At 44.0% G+C, this 23,000-nt stretch overlaps 1 protein-coding gene across 1 annotated transcript in view; it reads right to left on the bottom strand.

Annotated features, from left to right (window-relative positions):
* Positions 1–23,000, bottom strand: part of LOC144784810 (intraflagellar transport protein 70A) — a 177,270-nt gene that overhangs the window by 401 nt on the left and 153,869 nt on the right. The window contains exon 18 of the mRNA XM_078663856.1: positions 13,085–13,214. Within this exon, the coding sequence (XP_078519982.1) occupies positions 13,085–13,214 (130 nt within the window). The remainder of the gene's footprint in view (positions 1–13,084; positions 13,215–23,000) is intronic.

Genomic DNA, 23,000 nt, shown 5'->3' with positions numbered 1-23,000 from the left:
CATTCAACTCAGAGACGTTTTAAGGCATAGGCAAATAGGTTCTATTGCCCAGGGCTCCCACTTCCTAGGTGACCCCTGGTAATGTGAGCTTTCATCACCCGATCTCACCTTGGTCAATTTTTCTGCATTGCTTCCTCATGTAGGCTTGTATTGGCTCAATTCACGGTTGTTCTGAATGTGGGCCCCTAAAATTCTTAATACAACACTGATGCAACTGGGCATTATTCTTTTTAGCCCATCTGAGATATACAAACAGGACGGACCCTTAAACTAAGTGCAGAACCCTGGTCAGTAAGTACAAGGTAGACAAAGTTTCAGTTGGTCAATTTTATCCATTAATCTATCCACTTAAGGTAATACATTGGTGAAACAGTATGTTATTAATGGAGCACATGGCTAGTGATCAAAACCCAATGCAATATATTTTTCAAACATCAAAATGCAATATTTCATACAGTCTAGTGCAGAGAGCGCTGTTTGAAAAAAGTGCTAGGTTGACATCTACATATGTACAGAAAACATGGGGTGTTGTGATGGTATACACCACACTGGTTGAATACACATTATTTGAATCGTAGTTTGACAAAAGTTCATCGATAACGCCCGAGGTTATGCTGACATTTTGAACCTTGCGGATTGAAGCTGGGGGTCTCAACAGGACAAACCAGCCTGTCTAGTGATCTCCAGTGAAGGGATCGTCCTCTCTATCGAGCCACCACATACTGTTCCTGGTCAGAGATCTCTGAATGAAGCCAGACCGCCTGTGCATATTCATGGACCACCAGGTCAATGTTCGCTGCAGAGTATCCCAACATGTCACAGCGGGATGCGTGGGAAGAATCCTGCACATCAGAGATATCGGACCAGGAACAGAGGATGATGGGTCGGTAAAGAGGACGTGCCTCATTTCTACATCTGTGTTCCCTACTGCAAGCGACACTGACCCGAGTATGACGGTTTGGTGTCTCTGCATACCACAGCTGCACAATTGTTCCCACTTTTCGAGCTGCAGCCACCAGAGAAAGAGAGCCCACGTGCACCACCCACAAGCAGTGATGCTTCAATCTCCGCTATCCAGACCTACTCTCCTGAAATACTCAGGGTAGAAGAGCGCATCTGCCCAGGAATGATGGTGCCCCTAGGGCATTCTACCGGGCACAACTGAGCAACACAAATGAACTTGTGAAACCATGGCCTGCAGAATTGGATATCTGATTGGCTGTAGGTCTAAGAGGAGCACAGAAAATATGTCTGTGTAAGAATGCACACAGATCCCCTATTGTGCATCAGCCAAAGAATTATTGAAACCAGATTGTGCCAACAGACGTTTTGAAGCTGCTAATAATTTTTTACTCAACGTGAATACTACTGCTTTGGGAATCATATTTGTTGTGTGGCACACCGTGCTTAACTTGAGCTGGTGGTTGCAGGTGGGACCCACAGTCACTCATTTTCTGGTACCGGCTCTTATTTGTTCTATATGGGCTACCTCCTGCAGTCTGATACTTCTTATTTTTTCTCAGCAGGCTTTGATCCAGAGCAGGAGAGAAAACACGCAAAGGGAAAGGAGGAAGAGAGAGACGTAAAGACCATGACAAAGGGGAAAAGCAGGGATGAAAAAGACCCTGCAAGAGATATGGATTATCAGGCAGTGGATTAAAGAGGCATGATGTGGAATCACGACTACACAGCCATGATATTTGGCACCCCGAGCTTTGATAGCACCAGCCGAGAACTTTTTCTTTTACAATTAGCTACTGGTGCCAATTATGTGCCGTCTGAACTATACATTCAACTCCACACCACCATCTAAGAGTAAGCCTTGGCAGTACAAACTTGCTACCCATTTGGAATGTTAACACCCAAAGAGGCGGCACTTAGTAGCTCAGGGAGCTCACAAGAGTTTTGGACCTTATATGGTTCCAGGCAGAACAGCAATACTTGCCAGAAGGATTGATTCATAGCAGAGTTCCACACAATCATTGAACATTTTGCATGGTGTGTGAGTTAATTGAGAGATTGTATTGTTAAGAGTTTTTTTTGCATATGAAATAGTTTAATGATTGTGACAAATCGAAATAAACAGCCATTAAAACTTGGCTTAAAGCATTCTCTCACTGAAGCATCAACATTACTATTAATGTAACAAAATCCAAAAAAGGCTGCCCAACCATGTAAATCCCAATCAACAGGACACCACACATTTAAGCTACATCTGTCAGAAAAAACACAACGAAGATAGAAAAGTTAAAATGTATACGGGTCAAAAGCAGTCATGATGAAGCAAAAGACAGGACAATAAATGAAAACAAAATATCCCCAAATAGCCATCAACTTTAGGAACGGTATTTTCACACACTACCATGAAATCCTGGATGTACATGTAGAAGGAAGATAGGCTCCTTTTTAAAGTTTTACAAATACCTGCTGCTTGGATCCCATAGCTCTCGGCTTTGAAGACCATACCACAGCGTAACACGATGGAAACTAAACTCACAATAGGGGAGCTCCCTGGCAAGAAACATCGAGGGTACATATGATTATAGTCTATAGTACATTCAACATGTTTGCCAGGTGTAGGGCAGCATGCAAGACTGACCTAGGCCCACTGGAGGACGAGGACTGGCAGTCGGTACTTGGATATAGCAGCTTATCATATTTCTATTTTCATTGTTACAACACAGTTCGGACAGTGGACCACTCCAACACGAAGCAAAGCACCAATCCAAATATCACCAAATTATTCAATTTTCAATAAACCAGCGTGCAAATTCCATATGCTCCCTGTCCCAAGAGCATTACCCAAACCTGGGTAAAAAGTCTATTTTTGTCCTAAATGAAAAAGCACCGCTACAAGGATGAGTCTCCTCCGATTATGGGAGATTAATAAGTCTTTCAAATATCCTCTTATATAGACACTGAGTCGTGATGTGCAAAATTCAATGTTCTTTTAATGATCCACTTAGAGACAAGACACCAGCCAACGCGTTTCGTTCTGTCACCAGAACTTCTTCAGGGCTGTGAGTTTAAAAAACATACAAAAATAACACTATAAGTGCCACACAAGACAACATATACATATACACATCTAAAAGTTGCAACATTTACAGTGCCCACATAAAAACACAATTGATGCAGCATTGAGCAATTCAAAACGTCACATGAGATATTCGATTTTCCTTATATACAAAGTGCTTATATTCACACTATCCTTTTGTTAAGAAACCTTTTTAGTATGACATTTGTTGCAGTGAATTTACTTTCAGCAATTTAATACAGGTTTGGATCATTTTGTGTATGTATATTCTAATCGTACTTGTCAGCGCCATTTTCTATGTAAACCACCGGTCAGTGCAAGCTGTGGGAAACATCCCGCACATGATATATCAACATTGCATGAAATTAATCCCAAAGTAATGGTATCCCTTCTATTGCTGAGTAATTGTAATTTGTACAATGTTTAATCGCAAAAACCCTCCAAACACTTGTGAAGGTACATCATCGCTTATCAGACTGAATATAAACAATAGTAAAAACATTCTCCACATGACACAATGTCCACTTACTTGCCCATTCAAATGTCAAGTATTCTTCAAACCATGTCGACCTCAAACAAATGTGCCCTTGCTATCACGTGTTTCCATAACAGCAAGCCCAGACCATCGTTAATATCACGGGAACCCATGACCCCAGTGTGTAATTGACCATAACTAGCCCAAGGGCATAGATACCCAAAATTGTCGATATAGGTATCAGACACAGACATATATTCACGGAAAACTCTCTTCTTCTTTAAAGGACCCAAGTCATTGGCAACTACTTGTCCCCACTTATTCCCAGATCAAAGACATGTTATCTCCATAGTATGTACCTTAACAGTGTTTTCAAAAACTATTAACTCCACAGTATACATATTAAGGGAGTTTTAATACACAACACACCGAGAAAGAAAGAATGAATATGTATAAATGTTTCCTACCGCAAACGATGTTTCAGAGACGTGCTGTGTTCCATAATTTTTTTTTTGTTGTTTTCCCATATATGTGAATTTTCTATATTCGGTTTTCCTTCCTTTTTTATTTGGATGCGGTGTCTAAAGGGCTTAATGAGGAATGTCCTTGGCATCAGGCATTCCTGTAAAAAACTACCCCGAGCGATTGGAAATAAAACTGTGTAGTAGATATCTGGGGCCTCTTTTTGTCTAGGAGGAATTAGGCTCGTATACTATGTTTACAGCTTTTATACAGCTGAGACTAATACATATATGTACAAGTTTGTAGAAAATCTGAACATACTTAATGTTTCGTCTAATAACTGGGATGGTGAATAAAAAGATCGTATAAAATTAAAATATCCCAAATAGACTAAGAGGTGAAACCATAACTCTGTTAAATAAGTGATTACTCTTCTAAAATGGCCCCCGTCTGGTGAAATAAAAGAGTTAAGTTTGTCGTTCATGTTTACAGCACGAACATAGCTGAAGCGCCTTATGAAACGGCGCGTAGACCTGCCCTTATCTATTTATATGTCTCTTCAAATAAACGTCTTTGTGAATACAAAGATTATTTATAACTAAAAGAAGGCTTAAATAAAGATAGGTGAAAATGTAATAACTAATGGTCTATATAAGAATTGACTAGCTTAAGATGGCCGCCGTTTAGCTGAATAGAAGGGTGAAGTCTGTTTTTTAGGTTCACAGCTCTAACACAGCTGAGGCACCTTATGAGATGGCGCGTAGATCTACCCGTTACCTATTTAAGGGAAACTGACTACCTAGCAAGCGAGAGTCCTGTCTCCCGTTGCCGCTGGTCGGATTTGAAATTCGACGGAACCCGCATTGGGTTGCTTTACTATCATATTGAGGTAAGTCTATATTGCGGTAGCAGCTGACCCTTGTAATACCCTTGAGGACGCCGTGAGTTAAACAAATTGCCTAAAATCGGCTTTCGCCCTGTTATTAGGAACCCCTGCCCTTTACCGCCTGTCGCTGCAACCTAACGGGGAAGACGGCGGAGCAACGCCCGCTCGATACTGACGCCTGCCTGAAACTCTATCTGCGGTGGTCAGACCGGTTGCTACTACATAGCGCAACTGCTACGCTAGAAGCGACTACAGTACCTTGGTAACTAAAACGCTAAATCTATTTACAGGATGCCAGTATAAATATTGCCTAAATTTGGATCCTTGTTAAAATTAGTGCTTCCGCTTTTTTATTGTTAGGAACCATTATTGAAAATTAGATATCCTCTGGCCTTTGGGAACGTTTTATATACAACTCCTACCTTTACTGGAGAAAACTCACAAGAACTGTTCAGGTAACCTAAAAAGTGCATTACTACGTTAATTTTGTGAATTAACAACACAGGATTGAGATGGTGTCTGTCCTTTATTAAAAACTCGCTATAGTTTCGCAATAATCAAATGGTAATTGACAGATATGTATTGAATGAATATCTCAACACTGTGGGTGATGACATGTATAGGGAGTCGATCTGAGACCGCGTTAAGATAAATCTAATATAAAAGTGTCGCTTATATCGTTTTGTTAACACTGATTTATGTCCTACTAAATTTCCAATCTATGGGGGACCCATTTAAATGACCTTTATCCCTAATACAGGACCGCACTTCAAATATCCAGTTTGAAAATGAATCAAGAGCGATACACTCTATGTATCTAGATCTACAGGCTACTAGTACTTGTGCCACTATTTAGGTAATATATCTCCTGAATTTGTTTTCTTTTGTGTACATTAAGTTGCCTAAATTAGTCTTAACATCTTACATACTATGTTAGAGAACAACGTCCAAAATAAACAAAAATACGCATATGGCAGAACCATATTAATAACATCTTGGCTCTGGAGATTATGATGTAAATACATTACTCAACTATGGTTAATATAATTTCTTAAAATTGAAGTCGGTTTATTTAAACATAAACCACAGATTTGGTTATAAATCGATCTGATGGGCCATGGCCCCAAAACCAGTTTCTTTATCCTTTTTGAAAAACAAAGCGCTTGAATAAATGAGTGTATGTGTGAAGAAAGTTGTGTTATAGTTTTGAATAGAAGTATTGTTATGAAATGATGTTCCCTGTTGGTCACTTAGTTGAGGTTATCCATATTCCTCTAACAGATCTCACCTAACCGGGAGTCTGTCCTAGGGAGTGTAACTATGCAGCATGGCATTGCACAGCCACAAGAAGTCAACCGCACAGTGATTATACTATTAATTAAAACTGATCTAGGATGTAAACCTAATGCACAGTAGAAAATGTATGTTATGAACTCTGCAGAACCTATATTGTGTATATAGAAAAAGAGTCTAAAAATATTGTTTTTATTTTCAGATTTTATACTTGTCCCCCTCCCAGCATATTGCCACTAGCCCTGACGAAGGTGTGGCCTTATTGGCCTGTCACCGAAACGCGCGTCGGCGTGTACTTCCAGGAATACGGCATACTGTCCTATATCCATCTGGATTCTTGTATAAACCATCTGCCACCTGGAACAATACTCTGAATTATGCAACAAATTTTCTATCCCTATGTTGCACATACCAGGATCATTTGAAGGAATGAAAGTTGAATGAAAGAATTTTGAGTTGAATGAATTAGACCTTGAAAGCATGTTAGTGTGATTGTAGTGTGGCGTGTGACTGGGTAGGTGAATATATAGGATGAATTTCTCTTCTCCTTTTTTTATCTTACCTTTATCTATGTATATTGTTGGTGTTCTGAAAAATGTTATGTGGATTTGACATATAATTTATTTTTGTACATTGTTTACTATATCAATTCAAAGAACATAAAAAAATAAAAATATATATGTATCTTTTATAAAAAATGTCTGGAGTATATTTGAGTTGACAATTCAGCTTGTTCTGTGCAATGCTAGCTCTTAGATAAATCACCCCGTGTATATTTTGTGGATCCTACGTTTAGGGCCATCAGATCATAAGGCAGGGTTGAATTCTTTTGTTCTATTTACAGTTTCTTCCCCCCACAGCCTGCCTACATCATTAAAGCCCATTGGGAAACCCCCTTCTTTTACTAAATTTTCCGTGAATATGTGTCTGTGTTTGATACCTATATCGACAATTTTGGGTATCTATGCCCTTGGGCTACTTATGGTCAATTACACACTGGGGTCATGGGTTCCCGTGATATTAACGATGGTCTGGGCTTGCTGTTATGGAAACACGTGATAGCAAGGGCACATTGGTTTGAGGTCGACATGGTTTGAAGAATACTTGACATTTGAATGGGCAAGTAAGTGGACATTGTGTCATGTGGAGAATGTTTTTACTATTGTTTATATTCAGGCTAATAAGCGATGATGTACCTTCACAAGTGTTTGGAGGGTTTTTGCGATTAAACATTGTACAAATTACAATTACTCAGCAATAGAAGGGATACCAATACTTTGGGATTAATTTCATGCAATGTTGATATATCATGTGCGGGATGTTTCCCACAGCTTGCACTGACCGGTGGTTTACATAGAAAATGGCGCTGACAAGTACGATTAGAATATACATACACAAAATGATCCAAACCTGTATTAAATTGCTGAAAGTAAATTCACTGCAACAAATGTCATACTAAAAAGGTTTCTTAACAAAAGGATAGTGTGAATATAGGCACTTTGTATATAAGGAAAATCGAATATCTCATGTGACGTTTTGAATTGCTCAATGCTGCATCAATTGTGTTTTTAGGTGGGCACTGTAAATGTTGCAACTTTTAGATGTGTATATGTATATGTTGTCTTGTGTGGCACTTATAGTGTTATTTTTGTATGTTTTTTAAACTCACAGCCCTGAAGAAGTTCTGGTGACAGAACGAAACGCGTTGTTTGGTGTCTTGTCTCTAAGTGGATCATTAAAAGAACATTGAATTTTGCACATCACGACTCAGCGTCTATATAAGAGGATATTTGAAAGACTTATTAATCTCCCATAATCGGAGGAGACTCATCCTTGTAGCGGTGCTTTTTCATTTAGGACAAAAATATTTCTATTTTCAGGCTTATCCAATTCATCTATTTAAAGATGACTGATTTTAACAGAAACCTGATTATAGCATATGATATTAGACACCTCCACGTGCTACCTTAATTGCTAAAATGAAGAATGACTTCATCCAATGTAGCCGGGTCTGATGGCTCAGTGGACTAAAGCAGCCACTGCAGGAGCCTGTGTTCGACCTCATGATCACAGGTTCAAATCCCGGTGGGGATTTCATCCATTTGGGGTTGATAAAATGAGTACCATTAAGTTGGGTAACAATAAACATCTGTTATTCAGCACCAGGACACCTTCGGGTAATCGTGCGCTTTACAAATACACCTGTTATGTTATATGATAAGGGGATCCAGGGTCATTTGGAAATTATGGGACGGAGTAGCCCAAATATTATGGCAGGCTCTAGACGGACCAATAATCCTCCCCTGCAGACTGCTCTCCCAAATAATCCTTGCGACATTTAGGAGAGGAGTTGGCCTAACGGCTAGGGCGCTCGACCTCGGACCTGGGGGATCTGGGTTCGAGTCTCGGTAACGACGCCAAAACCTCCTGTGATTCTGGGCAAATCACTTAATCTCCTCGTGCCTAAATTGAATGTGTGTCTGTCCTCATGTAAAGTAACTGGTGCGCTCTGATACCTGATTCGGTTCGGGTCTAGTTCGCGCTATATAAAACTCTGCAAAAAAAAACAAAACAGATGGGGAGTCAGGAGCAAAAGGAGCAGAACGTGAGCAAGAATCTCAGAAGCTTGTTTGGTTTCTGGGGTTTCCTCTCTTTGACCTCCCCCATGAGAGGTTAATGTGAGTTCCACCCAGTGATGGAATCACTGGTCAAAGGGTGTGATGCTACTTTTGCAAACACTTACATTTTGGTATTTCTAGTTGGCCTTCAGCGTTGCCATGAGCAGCCGCTTGGACTGTGCTGAGAAGAGAAATTGCAACATTTCCGCCATTATTTGCAATATTTGTGGAATTTTTAACCTTCCAGAAATATCCTAGGACTGTAGTTAGAACAGTAAATAAGCAATTTAGCGTTCGCAAAACCTCCGCTCCCCTAAGGCATCCCAGAATCTAAAAGACTCAAGTTAGCTGTATTTCAACTAACTGATGTCCATGTGGGTGGACATCATGTGCAGGACGTCACTAAACCGTACAGGGAAGAGAAAAATGAGTATAAACTACAAAAATGAAACCCTGGAAATCCTGCAGCTGAGATTTTAAGGGGAAGGGAAAGAGCGAATTTTAAACTTTGTACATCATGCATACATTCTACCTTTGGTCTGTGTTGGTACCTACACCTAACAAAATGTAGCCATGAAAAAACATAGAATGTATATATACATAGGTATTTTCATACAGTCCTGACCTGCAATGGAAACATCTGTCTCTCCTTAAGGCGTTGTCAATTGCACCTTTTTCAAAACAGCAGATACAGCATTTAGAAGAGAAACACCCGCTAACCCCCGCTCCATAATTAAAAGACGATGTTATTCCTTGTTGATGAATTATTTATTGACAAAGGTGGGAGTGGTGGAGAAGAGCTGAACAATATATGTGCACGTTGCTGTATGCATCCTTTAGGCTGGCTGCCTGTGTTATTGGAGCAGGTATGTGCACAAAAACATGCCTATGCCAGATTTACTGTTAGAGAAAACAATAGCCCAGTTCAACAGAAAAATTGGGTGGCAGTGGGACCGCCAAGAATCTCTGACTTAACAGATACACTGCAGGAAGCTTGCAGGCAAACTGGCAGAATAGAGGGTTCTGATGAGTCATAGATGCTGTTGATCATCTATCGGAATACCTTTAAATGCACCATAGAAGCATTGACGGAGCTAAAAGAGTCAGAAGCACTGGCTTTTTCTCTAGCAATTCATGACTCTCTTGTATTTTCTGGAGTCCTTATTTATCGCCCCCCAGACCCCCCCTCTACATTTTTGGACTCTGTTGGTGACGTGCTGAGTGATTTAACTCTCAGGTATTCCAACTTTACGGTGTTGGGTGACCTCAACTTACATCTTGAGGCCCCAACTGATCCTGGAGTCAGTTGCTTCCTAGACACAATTGAAGTGTTGGGACTCACTTTGGTGAACCGTGAACCCACCCATCAAGCAGGACATCTACTAGATGGTATCTGCTCTAACTTTTCCAGCCTGATAGTCAAACCCCCCTGCCCTCAGGTATGGACAGATAATTTTTTAATTCCCTTTCTCATAGCTGAAACCCGGAAATCCTCTTTCAACTCCCTAAAATGTACGGACAATCCTCACATGAAACCCACTCCGAATTGGAAGTCATTAGCCAGGAGAGCTGACATTGTTGAAAAACTCAAAAATGAATTACCAGCTCTTGCCGACTGTACTTCTTCAGACTATCAAATCTTCTGTGATTGGATCGCTGGAGCGGGCAAGTTGCTTATATCACCTAACAATGAGAACATGAAACCTAGGAATAAAAAAAAAAATGCTCCGTGGTTTTCACCAGCTCTTAAGGCCGAGTTAGGCGAAGTGAAAACGCTAGAACGGAGGTGGCGTCGTAATTACGACACCGCCGCACGCAACATTTACATAGCAGCTAGACGGAAGTATCACGTAGGATTAAAATTAGCAAAAAAAGCCCATTACCTACAGGCCATTTCTTCAGCAGGCCAAGAACAAAAAGCTATCTTTAGGATTGTTAAGGATTTTATCAACCCCTCAGCTCTATCACAAGAGATCCCTCCATCGCAAGATCTCTGTAACGCGATATCTGATTATTTTGATAACAAAATCCTAACTATCACCAATACCTTTCCATCAGAAACCATCATTAGAACGGATGTTGAAGAGATGGCGAAGATGACTTCCCCCCTCCGTTTTGACGAGTTCGCCCCAGTCCCCCTGGAGGAAACTGCTAAAGCTATTTTAGCCAGCAAATCAGGTTCCCCTTTTGATCCCTGCCCTCCTCCGGTGTTGCACCACTTAATAGAGATAGTTAATCCCATGATTAACAGTATCATCAATTCTTCTCTAGCAACAGCAAATATTCCTGATGACTGGAAACTTGCAGCTGTCAAGCCACTCCAAAAAAAGGCCCTGACCGATCCTACCACCCTTTCCAACCTGCGCCCGATTTCCCTGCTACCCATTCTATTTAAACTGACTGAAAAGTTTGTCAATAGTCAACTGACAAACTTTTTGGAGAAGAATAACGTTCTCCATCCGAATCAGTCAGGCTTTCGGTCAGAACATTCTACCGAATCAGCTTTACTATACTCTGCTGAAACTTTAAGAGCAGCAATGGACCAGGGAAAACGGGCTGTCCTTATCCTTTTTGACCTGTCGGCAGCCTTCGATACCGTGTCCCATAACATCTTACTGGACCGGTTGGCTGCCGCAGGTGTGGGAGGACAGGTTTTGGCTTGGTGTAGGAACTTCCTTACTAACAGACGCCAAATAACAGTGCTTGGCCCATATCAGTCTGAGGCTAAAAACGTCAGCTCAGGGGTGCCACAGGGCTCCAGTTTGAGCCCTGTTCTTTTCAACCTATATATGGCACCCCTGATGAACTTGATCGCGTCATTCAGGATCAGTTCTATTTCATATGCTGACGATACCCAACTGATTTTGGTGCTGGATAAGGAACAATCAGGTGCCGAGGAAGACCTTAGGAACTGTCTTGCAGCAACATTCAAATGGATGAACAACAACCATCTAAAGTGCAACGCCGGAAAAACGGAAATCCTACCTATAGGGATCAATAATCCTTTTTCCCCCACAGTATGCTGGCCATCGGATGCAGAAGCCCCACCCAACACAATTGCATCCGCCCGCAACCTAGGTATAAAATTTGACAACTGCCTATCCTTCAAACCCCAGGCTGTAGCAGTGGCAGGTATGTGCTTTCAAATTATTAAAGCACTTAGGACATTTTTTGATCTCCTCCCTCTTTCGGCGAGGAAAACAGTCGCAGTGGCCTTAATAAATTCTAGGCTGGATTACTGCAATGGACTTTATGTTGGAGCAAACAAAATCGTGCTCCACAAATTGCAGTTGATCCAAAACGCGGCCGCCCGCCTCGTACTGCGTCTGCCCCGTAGATCATCAGCCTCTGCAGCTCTAAATACCTTACATTGGCTGCCAATAGGAAAGAGAATTTTGTTCAAACTTCTCTTGATTACCTTCAGGGCCTTCCATCAACGTGGCCCGATCTATCTACGAAGGGCGTTCAAAAGATACTACCCAGCACGCTGCCTAAGACCCGCAAACCAGAACTTACTTACCACTCCTCGCTTTAAACTGGCTACAAAGGGTGGTAAATCCATCTTTGTACTAGGAACCAAGGCCTGGAACAAACTCCCCCTTTCTTTGCGGTCTTTCTCCCAAGAAGCCCCTTTTAGGAAGGCTTTGAAAACATGGATTTTTTCTATGTCTGACACCCTGTGTAGGACCCTAGTGTAGTGGATGTGCTTAAGAAATCAGGACGTCTTTTCCCTATCCAACTCTTCCACCGGGTTGTGTAAGCGCCAAGATACTCCTTGGAGTGGTAGCAGCGCTCTATAAGTGCCCCATTACATTTACATTTACATTTACATCTACATTTAGGGGACGATTCACAACAGAGAAGTAGTACTACAGCAGTACTCTTTTCGGTACTCTTATGTGCCTTTGTGAATCAACCCCAAAATACCAAACTCCCTATTGTTAAAAGTGCAAAGAGAGCACAGTGCTTTATATTTGAGCTAAGGGCATATGAGCATTCCCTGAATGTTGCCACTTTGTTCACATTTTAGATGTTTTGGGGCAAATCCACAAAGGCACGTAAGAGTAAGTAAAAGAGTGCTACGTGTCAGAAGTACGTGAAAGAGGAACTACACATATTGGAGTGAACAACGCAACACTTTTCCTTCCCTGATTGTTCCTATCACTGACTACTTACAAAGTACTGTAACAGCTTTGTGAAACCATTTGCAAGTTAACATATCTCTTCTGTTTCTATTTGATGAAATGTTACTGTTTAGGGGTTAGAAACTCTCCCTGTGGCAGTGGCCCCCTCACCCAGATACCAGTACTTACTTTCACAGTGTTCCAGGAACTGTATGCACTCGTTGATGACGCTGTCTCGTAGCATAATCATATGTTTTGACATGTTTTCCAGCAAGGACAGGAAGCAGCGCTTGGCATAATACCAGGTGTCTGTCCCAAGCTGTAGATGGTGAAAAATAACCCACGATGAAACACAAGAATGACATGTCAGCAGCAAATACAGTATGGTGGTACAACCACGACAAAATCTACATCTGGCCTTGAATGCCACTTATTCTACGATGACAATTATTAATCCCTACCTCAGGTTTCATAAAGCAGTATTTTTCCAAAATAAACAAACAATTCTTTACCTACTGGGCAGGCCCAGCTGATCCGTTATAGGTAACACTGTGAGCACTCTTTAGGGCTATAATTAGGTTTAATGAGGTTTTAGGGGAATAACATGCCAACAAGTGCACAATAACTGTGTTGTACTGTATCGCTCCCAAGCACTTACAATGAAGAGCCTTTATAATGCCGTTTAGCACTTTTAACCTCTCTGCTCTATTAGAACTTGTTAGGGAACAGGTGCCACCTATTGGAGTGACTGTAACGTCATCAGTATTTCCTAATTCTGAGGCAATGGGATACACATCAGCTCTCTGAATCTACTGCTTCCATCTCACAGCTCCAACCACCCCGGTGCCTATTTTGTAAAAAAACACAAAGGTGACAGGACTGAACATTTTTCTGAGAAGGGCAAATGAAAGGTTATGCTATTTCTGATATATCAGTAATGTCATTTTACGTCATGAGTGATGTCATATGTAGGGTCATTAGCAGAGCATGACATGGGTGCAAGCCATGGTTAATGTATCTAATTATAACTGACAAATTTCAGTGATTTTGGTGTTTTGCTTAAAACCATAAATGCACTTCAATTTTGTTTTTTCAGTGAATTACTGAGATGTTATATTAAACGTAAACTAAGGACTTATAACCAAAGCTAACCATAACTTCAATTTTGTGATGGCAGTAAAAATAAATGTGGCCCAATAATACAAGGTATTTGGAGCAATTGTACTAATAAAAGCATATTAACTAATTTATTGCTACTGTGCAAAGGTCAAATATGCGTTTGTTACCTCAGTTAAGCAAAACTTACATGAGAAAGAGAGTTTTTATGGCCTCACAGTCTGCATGTAACAATTATTTTATACAGGGGAAAAAAACTCTTATAATAGCTGTGAGTCCCTTGATTGTGATTTAACTATGCTGCACAAATGTAACCACCTGCATCCTGTTTTTTATGTTAAATATTTTTTTGTTAAAACAAGTAACAATGGGAAAAATGCCATGGCATCAACATGGCAGGTGTACAGAGTATAATATGCTATGTATTACCACTGTTGAGGGGGAGGGGGGGCACCATGAACCATTAAAGACTTCACCTTTCGATAGTCATGGTCCTCCCTAAATGCAACAATGGTAATAAGCAACATATTACACTCTGCACAGCTGTACATATAAATATATATATTCACTGGCAAAAACAAAGGTGAAAGTGACGTTATAGTTTGCTGTTGAAATAAGGTAAAAACTAATGTTTAAAAAACGAAAACATCACCAGTTTAGTTTACTGAGCTAACTATAACCCCTCCATGCACTTTTTATATCCTCACATACCACATCGCTCCAAGACATGCGCCAAGAAACCCAGGTGGTTAGTCTGGGATCAAGTGTTAGCCTCAATCAAGAGCCTTGCTCACCTGTAAGGTAGAAAGAACCTGGAGTGCACCGACTAAATGGACTGACAGAAAACCCAGTAGGAATTTAGTTTGAGAGCTAGTAAAATGCACCATGAATGCAAGGCAGTTGCAGTAAGCAATATATGAAAACAGATTATTACTTTTAATTTGATTTGTACTTTGTTGAGCGCTACAAATTTTAAGGTAAGTGGCCGAAGCCAGATAATATCATTGACATCATAAATGCAGAACAGGAGCCACTAAGAGCCTGAAAGAGGTGAAGAAATATTAAAAAGGGGGGAGTCTGAGGTTTTGATCCATATTAAGATGGAATGTCCGGAATACAGAGAGATGCCATTCATTCTAGGCCCTGTATCTCTTGAGCGGGAAATAGCGTTTTCCTTTGATTCACAAATGATATAATGCAACATGCACAATATAGATCTAGTCTCAGCTGCAGTGCGAAGAGCTAATTCTACTTGTAATGTAGGGGGCTTCAGAATAAAATTATAATTCTAATAAAGTAGAAATAAAAATCTAGGCGCAAAAGATTGCCTAAGGACAAGTTGATGCACAACAGTCAAAAGAGCAAATTAACTAGATTCGAGAATAACTTTAGAGGCACAACTGTGTACTTTCTGGAGGTATGCAAAAAGGCTGGCAAACAGCAAGTGATATGCAGACTAATGAAGTTAACGGCAACGATCGAAAAGAATCTGACTGAAGTCAATCTGAACAACTCAATGAGAAGAAAAAATTTGACAAAATGGCATTGAGGGCGCCAATAGGGGTCGAGTCACCTAAAAAGGTGAACTCAAAATAATTAACTAAACAACAGTGTAAGAGGTTGGCAACCAACAAAATATGTCCTCATTGAGCCATCTAATGTTTTGCTTTCCAGCTCAAACAAGTTGAAGCAAGGGAGACCCACCCAGCTGCAGAAGACATCTTCTTTATTCTTCTGCTGAAGAAGCCAACCAGTTAAGGCGCTATTAAGAATACAATCACAACAGCTGTCTTCTGAAAGAACTTTGGTAACACTGTATCTGCTAGAGACTATCTAGCTGCAGATTCTATACATTAGAATATTCCCCAGGCATCAGACTGGCTCTGGACATTTTTGAGGACTACCGCTGCACACCGGTAGGTCGCATTGTTCAGCTCCGCATAGGCAGCGTTAAGAATTTAAGTGCGCAGTGCCTATACAGGCACCACCTCAGCACGCTGACGTCAGTTTTATTCACGATTTTCCACTCCAGAAGCGCAGCTGCCACAAAGAATGTTGACATACCAGTATGCATTTCTAAGGCCCTTAGAAGGGTGTTCCTGTACTTAATCAGTTCAGAGAGTGGGGATGGTTGGTAAAGAATCTGAGGCTCGAGTCCCTACCAGATAAGGCGTCACCAAATGTAAGTAACTTGTTCATTTGATGGAGACTTCTATCCTTAGATTCCTTACTTTAGAATAGATACCAAAGCAATACCTCCCTGGAGGTGGGACTGCAAAACTGAGGTTAGACCAAAAAGTCATGCAGAACTGAGTGGGCAAAATGCTCGTCACGAAGGACCTGACATTCCAGGAAGAAGTGTTTGGCAAACGAGTGAAAAGATACCTACATTGCTGCCTAACAGATGTCTAAGATAGGGACTCTGAAAGCTAATGCAGTGGTAGTGGTCGTGGCTCAGTGGGAAAGCCCTTGGCGGGTTGCTTCTTGGCCCATGCATTACAGAGCTTGATGCAGAGCACTATCCCTCTTGAGATGGCCATTTATGCACAGCTTTTCCTTTCTTAGCCCCGACATACCAGACAAAGAATTAGTCATCCACCCGAAACTCTCTTGTGTGGTTAAGGTTGAAAGAGAACGCTCTTTTTGGGTTCAGGCGGTGGAGTCTCGCCTCTTCTTTAGAAGGAAGAGGCAGGGCAAAGAAAGTAGGCATGGTGATATGTTGGCCTACATGGAAAGGCGTAACAACTTACGGAAGAAAGGAAGTACGCATTCTGAGAACCAGCTTATCTGGGTAAGAGTGGTATCAAGAGGGTGCACAGAGAGTGCCTCCAGTTTGCTGACCCTCTTGGCTGATGTTATGGTCACTGGGAAAACCATTTTCATAGTGAGCAGGCGAAGGGAGAAATTGTGTAGCAGCTAAAGTGGATCAGTAAAATGTGGGCATAATGAAAGGTCTGGGAGGAAACATGTGCTGAAGGCCTTTTAGGAACCTAGGGCCAGATGTAGGTGGGAGATTTTGGCCATTTACCGGCCGGTAACGGCTGAAGTCGGCCGTTACCGACCGGTAAATGGCCATTTAGATGTAGGGGGATAAAAAACATGCATTTTCGGTAATTTTACTGAATCGGTAATTTTACCGATTCGGTAAAATTACAGAATCGGTAAAATTACCGATTCTGTATATTTTACCGAATCGGTAAATATACCGGTCGGTAAAATTACCGAAAATGCATGTTTGGTATGTAGATGCCAATTTTAACATTGACACAGGGCTTTGAAAATCGGTATTTTACCATGCAATACAATTGCATGGTAAAATACAGATTCAGGTGTACATGCACAAGCCTAAAACAGGGGGCCCAGAGGGTGTCAAAGTCACACCCCCTGCACCCTTGCAAAATTCGGTATTTACCGATTCGGCCCATAGGATTCAATAGCAAATAACGATTCGGTATTTACCGAATCTGTAAATACCGATTTTTACCGATTCGGTCAAATTTACCAAATTGGTACCTACATTAGAAATACCTACTCTAATTACCGAATCGGTAAAATTCGGTAATTAAGAGTCGGTATTTCTGATTTTGCTACATCTGGCCCCTAGTCACAACGGGGGGACTTGAGCGAAGAAGTTTGGTCCTGCAAAGTCAAAACTGCAAATATAGTTGACAAATAACGTTTTATCGTGCTCAGAACAGAGCCCTGCTTGGCCAGAGAAATACAAACATAAAAACTTGGGAAAAGGGTGCAGAAATAGGATCAATGCTGCTGGATGCACATCATGCCACAAATCTGTCCCATCGGCAGGCATATGCAGACTTGATGGAGGGCTAGTAGGCATATGCCGACTTGGTGGAGGGACAGTCATATGCAGACTTGGTGAAAAGTAGAGAGATGCCAGAATAACCTCACAGACTTCAGGTGGAAAATCGAATGCTGTCAACTGTCACCACTCAATCTCTTTGAAGGTGGAGGTTGCGCAGGTTCAGGTGCGAGTCCCTCTCCTGGTGCTGTGACAGAAGATCCTCCCGAAGAGGCAGAAGCTCAGGATACCAGACACTTCGTTCCCAATCCAAGGCCACGAGGTTTACTTAGGTCACGGGCATTCCTGATCTTCTTGTGAATTCTAGGCAGAAGTGGTATTGGCAGAAAGGAGTACAGGAGGTTGGAGCCCCACTCGAGATAAAAAGCGTCTCTAAGTGAGAGCTGCATCGGAAACTCCAGCGTGCAAAGCTGCTGATATTGCGCATACTTGATAGTGGCGAACAGATCTAACCAAGGCTCTCCCAACTCTTCAAAGAGGCCTTGCACCACCTCTGGATGGAGACAGTGTAGTGATTCCCAAGGATTGCAGGAGGTCTGCCGTAGTCTGGAGGTAGGAGATGACTGCCTGGGGCGAGTCCACATTAAAAAAACAAATCGTCATAGGAGGGGAAGACTGCAACCATTGCCATCACCTTGGTGAACGACCGAGGTTCGCTGGTAAGGCCAAAGGGGAGCTCTGCAAATTGAAAGTGCTCTTCGCCCACCGTGAATCACATGCAACACGTGTGGCCAGGCAGGACTGGATTATGGAAATATGCGTACTGCATGTCCAACGTTACAATAGAGTCTCCAGGAACCAGGGCAGATAGGACTTAAGCTAAAGTTAGCAGCTTGAATTTCTCCTTTTTCAGAAAGAGTTTGAGATGGCGCAGGTCTAGGATAGGACAAAGGACTCCATTGCTTTTGGACATGAGAAAGTAGCAGGGATAGCAACCACAACCTACTTCTGGCAACGGCACTTTCTCAATGGCTCCCGTGGCCAAGAGAACCAATTTTTCCTGATGGAGTAAGGAAAGATGGTCGTCCGTCAGCCTGACATACGTGTTGGCATGATGGAGGGGGCTCAAGAAAAGGGATGGAGTAGCCCCTCTGGACTATCTGTACAACCCACTTAACGGATGTTATCAACTCCGCCACCCTGATCGCCAACCTCGGACTCAGACAACTCGTCACAACTCCCATCAACTCCACCGGCCACACGCTTGACCTCATCTTCTACGCAAGCTCCTAAGTCTCCTTCAACCACACCACCGAACACAACTGGACCAACCATCGCTGCATCCACTTCACCTTCGGGAAACCCATCACGCACCACCGCACCCAACAGATCCCTCGCCGCTGCCGAAGCAAAATCACCGAAAACCAGCTAACCACCACCACCACCACCACCACCACCACCCTCACCCGGAGCCCACCCGCCGACACCACCGACCCTGACTCCGCCGCCCGCAACCTCAGACAATGGATAACGACTGCGCCAACACCCTCGCCCCGAGCAAGAAAACCTCCAAAAGACACACCAGCAAGAAAGCCAGCTGGTTCACTGAAGACTTCCAGGCCTCCAAGCAAACATGCTGAAAGCTAAAGAAGAAATAGCACAGTGAAAAGACACCAAACAGCTACGCAGCCCACAAGAACGCCTCCCGCAGACACCATCACCTCACCAGATCCGCCAAAAGGGCCTCCTTCAAAGACCGCCTAGACAACAACGCACACAACAGCAAAGAGCTCTTCAACATCATGAAGGAACTCTCCAACCCCAGCTTCAACACCAACGACATCCCACCTTCGCAAGACCTGTGTGACTCCCTTGCCACTTTCTTCCATCGCAAGATCGCAGACATTGACGACAGCTTCAACGCCACGACCATCCCGACAACCACTGAGACCTCCGTCCCCACGGCCACCATCCGCACCGACCCCCTGCTCTCCTGGACCAACATAAACGACGGCGATACCATCAAAATCATGAACACCATCCACTCTGGATCTCCGTCAGACCCATGCCCACACCAAATCTTCAACAAAGCCAGCACCACCATCGCACCCCATCTCCGGAAAGCCATCAACATCTCCTTAGAGACAGCAACCTTCCCGGAGAGCTGGAAGCACGCCGAGATCAACTCCTTACTGAAAAAACCCAAGGCTGAACCCAAGGACCTCAAGAACTTCCAGCCCATCTCCCTGCTCCCGTTCCCGGTAAAGGTAATTGAGAAGACCGTCAACAGACAACTCACCCGCTACCTCGAGGAGAACAGTATCCTGAACCCGTCCCAGTCCGGGTTCCGCAGCAACCACAGCACCGAAACTGCCCTCATCTCCGCCACCGATGACATCAGGGCCCTGCTGGACAACAGAGAAACCGTGGCCCTCATCCTCCTGGACCTGTCAGCCTCCTTTGACACTGTCTGCCACCGCACTCTATGCACACGCCTCCACGACGCTGGAATCCAAGACAAGGCTCTGGACTGGACCACCTCCTTCTGGCAGAACCCAGAGCGTCCGCCTCCCCCTTTCAGCTCCAAAGCCACCGAGATCATCTGCAGTGTACCCCGGGCTCATCCCTCAGCCTGACTTTGTTCAACATCTACATGGCACCGCTTGCCCATGTCGCCCGACTGCACGACCTCAACATCATCTCCTACGTCGACGTCACCCAGCTGATCCTCTCCCTCACCAAGTACCCCCTCACTACCAAAACCAACCTCCACCAAGGAATGTAAGCCGTCGCTGAGTGGATGAAGAACAGCCGACTGAAGCTAAACTCAGACAAGACGGAAATCCTCATCCTCGGCTCCACCCCCTCAGCCTGGGACGACTCCTGGTGGAGAACCGCACTGGGAACAGCTCCAACACCCACCGACCACACACGCAACCTAGGGGTCAACCTCAACTCTTCTCTCTTCATGAAAAAGCAGGTCAACGCCGTCTCGTCCGCCTGCTTCAACACCCTCCGCATGCTTCGCAAGATCTACAGGTACCGAAACAAGAAGACCGGTCACCCAGGCCCTCGTCAGCAGCAGGTTAGACTACGGAAACGCCCTCTACGCAGGAGCCTCGGCCAAACTCCTGAAACAACTTCAACGCATCCAAAACGCCTTTGCACGCCTGATCCTCGACATCCCTCGCTGCAGCTACATCACACCCTAACCGAGATACCTGCACTGGGTCCCCGTCAACAAGAGGATCATCTTCAAGCTCCTCACCCATGCAGACAAGGCACTCCACAACACCGGACCAGCATACCTCAACAGACGACTCAGCTTCCACACCCCCAACCGCCAGCTCCGCTCCGCCGACCTCCCCCTCGCCACAGTCCCCCGCATCCGAAGAGCGACCACCAGCGGCAGATCGTTCTCCCACCTCGCCGCTAAGATGTGGAACATCCTTCACATCCTCCTACGGCAGACCCAGGACCTGTTTACCTTCAGAAGAGTCCTCAGAACCTGGCTATTCGAGCAGTAACAGCCCCTTCCCCCGCGCCTTGAGACCCTCACGGGTAAGTAGTGCACTTGATTAATTGATTGATTGTTTTGTGTCCCCACTTGGGTGTCCGTGTTGGTATAAGAGCCACCTAAAGAAGTTTTGTGGCTGCGGCTGCCAGGGGGTGGTGGACACCGGCTGGTAGTTCCATGTAGTTTGTGGGAACTGTAGCAACAAAAAAACTGGGAAGCCTGTTGACCTTGGTGACTGGGCAGGAAAGGATGCAGTTGGTAGCCCCTACCATAGCCATGGAAGGGGCAAATGGAAGACTGGAATTGGTGAGAGGACCAAGGACCTGGACATAGCTCTGCTGTCCTTGAAGCGCTCCAGCACTGAGTCTGCCTTCTCGCCAATCAGGTAGGAGCCAGCATAGGGCATGTTCATTAATGAGGCTTGGACATTTCCTATGGTTCTCAGTCAGGCGTGGCACCTACAGGTCACTGACGATGTGAATGCTCTGTCCAGCAAGTCTGTAGTGTCCAGTCCACATCTGATGGTGAACTTCGCTGCATGTCTGCCATCTGCAATTGCCTAGGACAGAATGGCTCGGGCCTCCTACAAGACAATGGGCAGCACTTGCACAACCGAATCCCACCTTTGTGTGTGTATGAGGTGGAAGAGAACATATTCTTTCCAAAGGTATCCAGCCTTTCGGATTCCCTATCCGGTGGAGTGGTAGGGAACGCGCCAGGATTAATCTTTGGTTGGAGGCTTGGACTACCCAGCTCTCCGGGGGTGGGGTGCTGGGTGAGGTAACTGGGGTCACCAGTAGTGCGGCGATCACAACAGGCAATTTTCAGAAGCACAGGAGCCCCTATGCAGGGCTTGGACCAGGCCATAATGAGGACGTCAGCCAGTACTTCATTCAATGGGAGTAAAGGTTTGGTGGGGTCAATTCCTGGCTAAACACCTCTGTCAGGACATTTGTCTTGACTGCCACTGAAGACAGAGTAAAGTCCGGGCCTCAGCCACCCTTTTCACCACCATTGCAAAAGAGGCATCCTCCTCTGTAGCCATGGTAGGGAGGAGAGCCCAGGCCAGTGCTTGGTGAGGTGTCCAGACTACTGGCATATGACAGATCCTCATACCAGTTGTTCTCCTGTTTATCTAGGGGAGTGTGGTGCTGCTGACCTCTCTATCATCACCATCTCCAGGTCTATCAAATGAAAAAAGCACTAGCTCCAACTCGGATAGTTGGGCACTGGTTGGCGCCCATCGGCTCCGTGTCGGAGTCAGGTATAACGATGGGCACTGGGAATGGCAGCACTGAAGCGTGTGCTGGGGAAGGTCGCGCCCTCATGAGCAGCACCACTCCGAATCTAGAACAGGATCCATGGGCCCAACAGGAGCAGAGGGCGGACCCACTGGTGGTAATCCAGTTGGGACCCCTCCTGAACCCGTGGGGCCTACAAGAGATCCAGAGTGGCCTGGTCACCCAAATAAGAGGTACATGGTGTCATAGAACTCTGAGTTGGGCGGGTGGACACTGGCACAGGCTCCACTGTTGAGAGGCCTAGAGTGCCTGCCGACATTCACATGCCTCGTCCGATGATTTGGACGGGCAAAGCGAAGTTAAAGAATGCTTAATCTTCTTCCATTTCTTATGTTTGCGGGACTTACCAACGATTTTGACTCCGACGATGATCATCGGAAGTGGCTCCGCAAGCAGTCCTGGGACCTT

The sequence above is a fragment of the Lissotriton helveticus genome, chromosome 10, assembly GCF_964261635.1.
Source record: "Lissotriton helveticus chromosome 10, aLisHel1.1, whole genome shotgun sequence".
Lineage (NCBI taxonomy): Eukaryota > Metazoa > Chordata > Amphibia > Caudata > Salamandridae > Lissotriton > Lissotriton helveticus.
The sequence above is the reverse complement of the archived record's forward strand: the minus strand, read 5'-3'. Positions and strand labels throughout refer to the sequence as shown.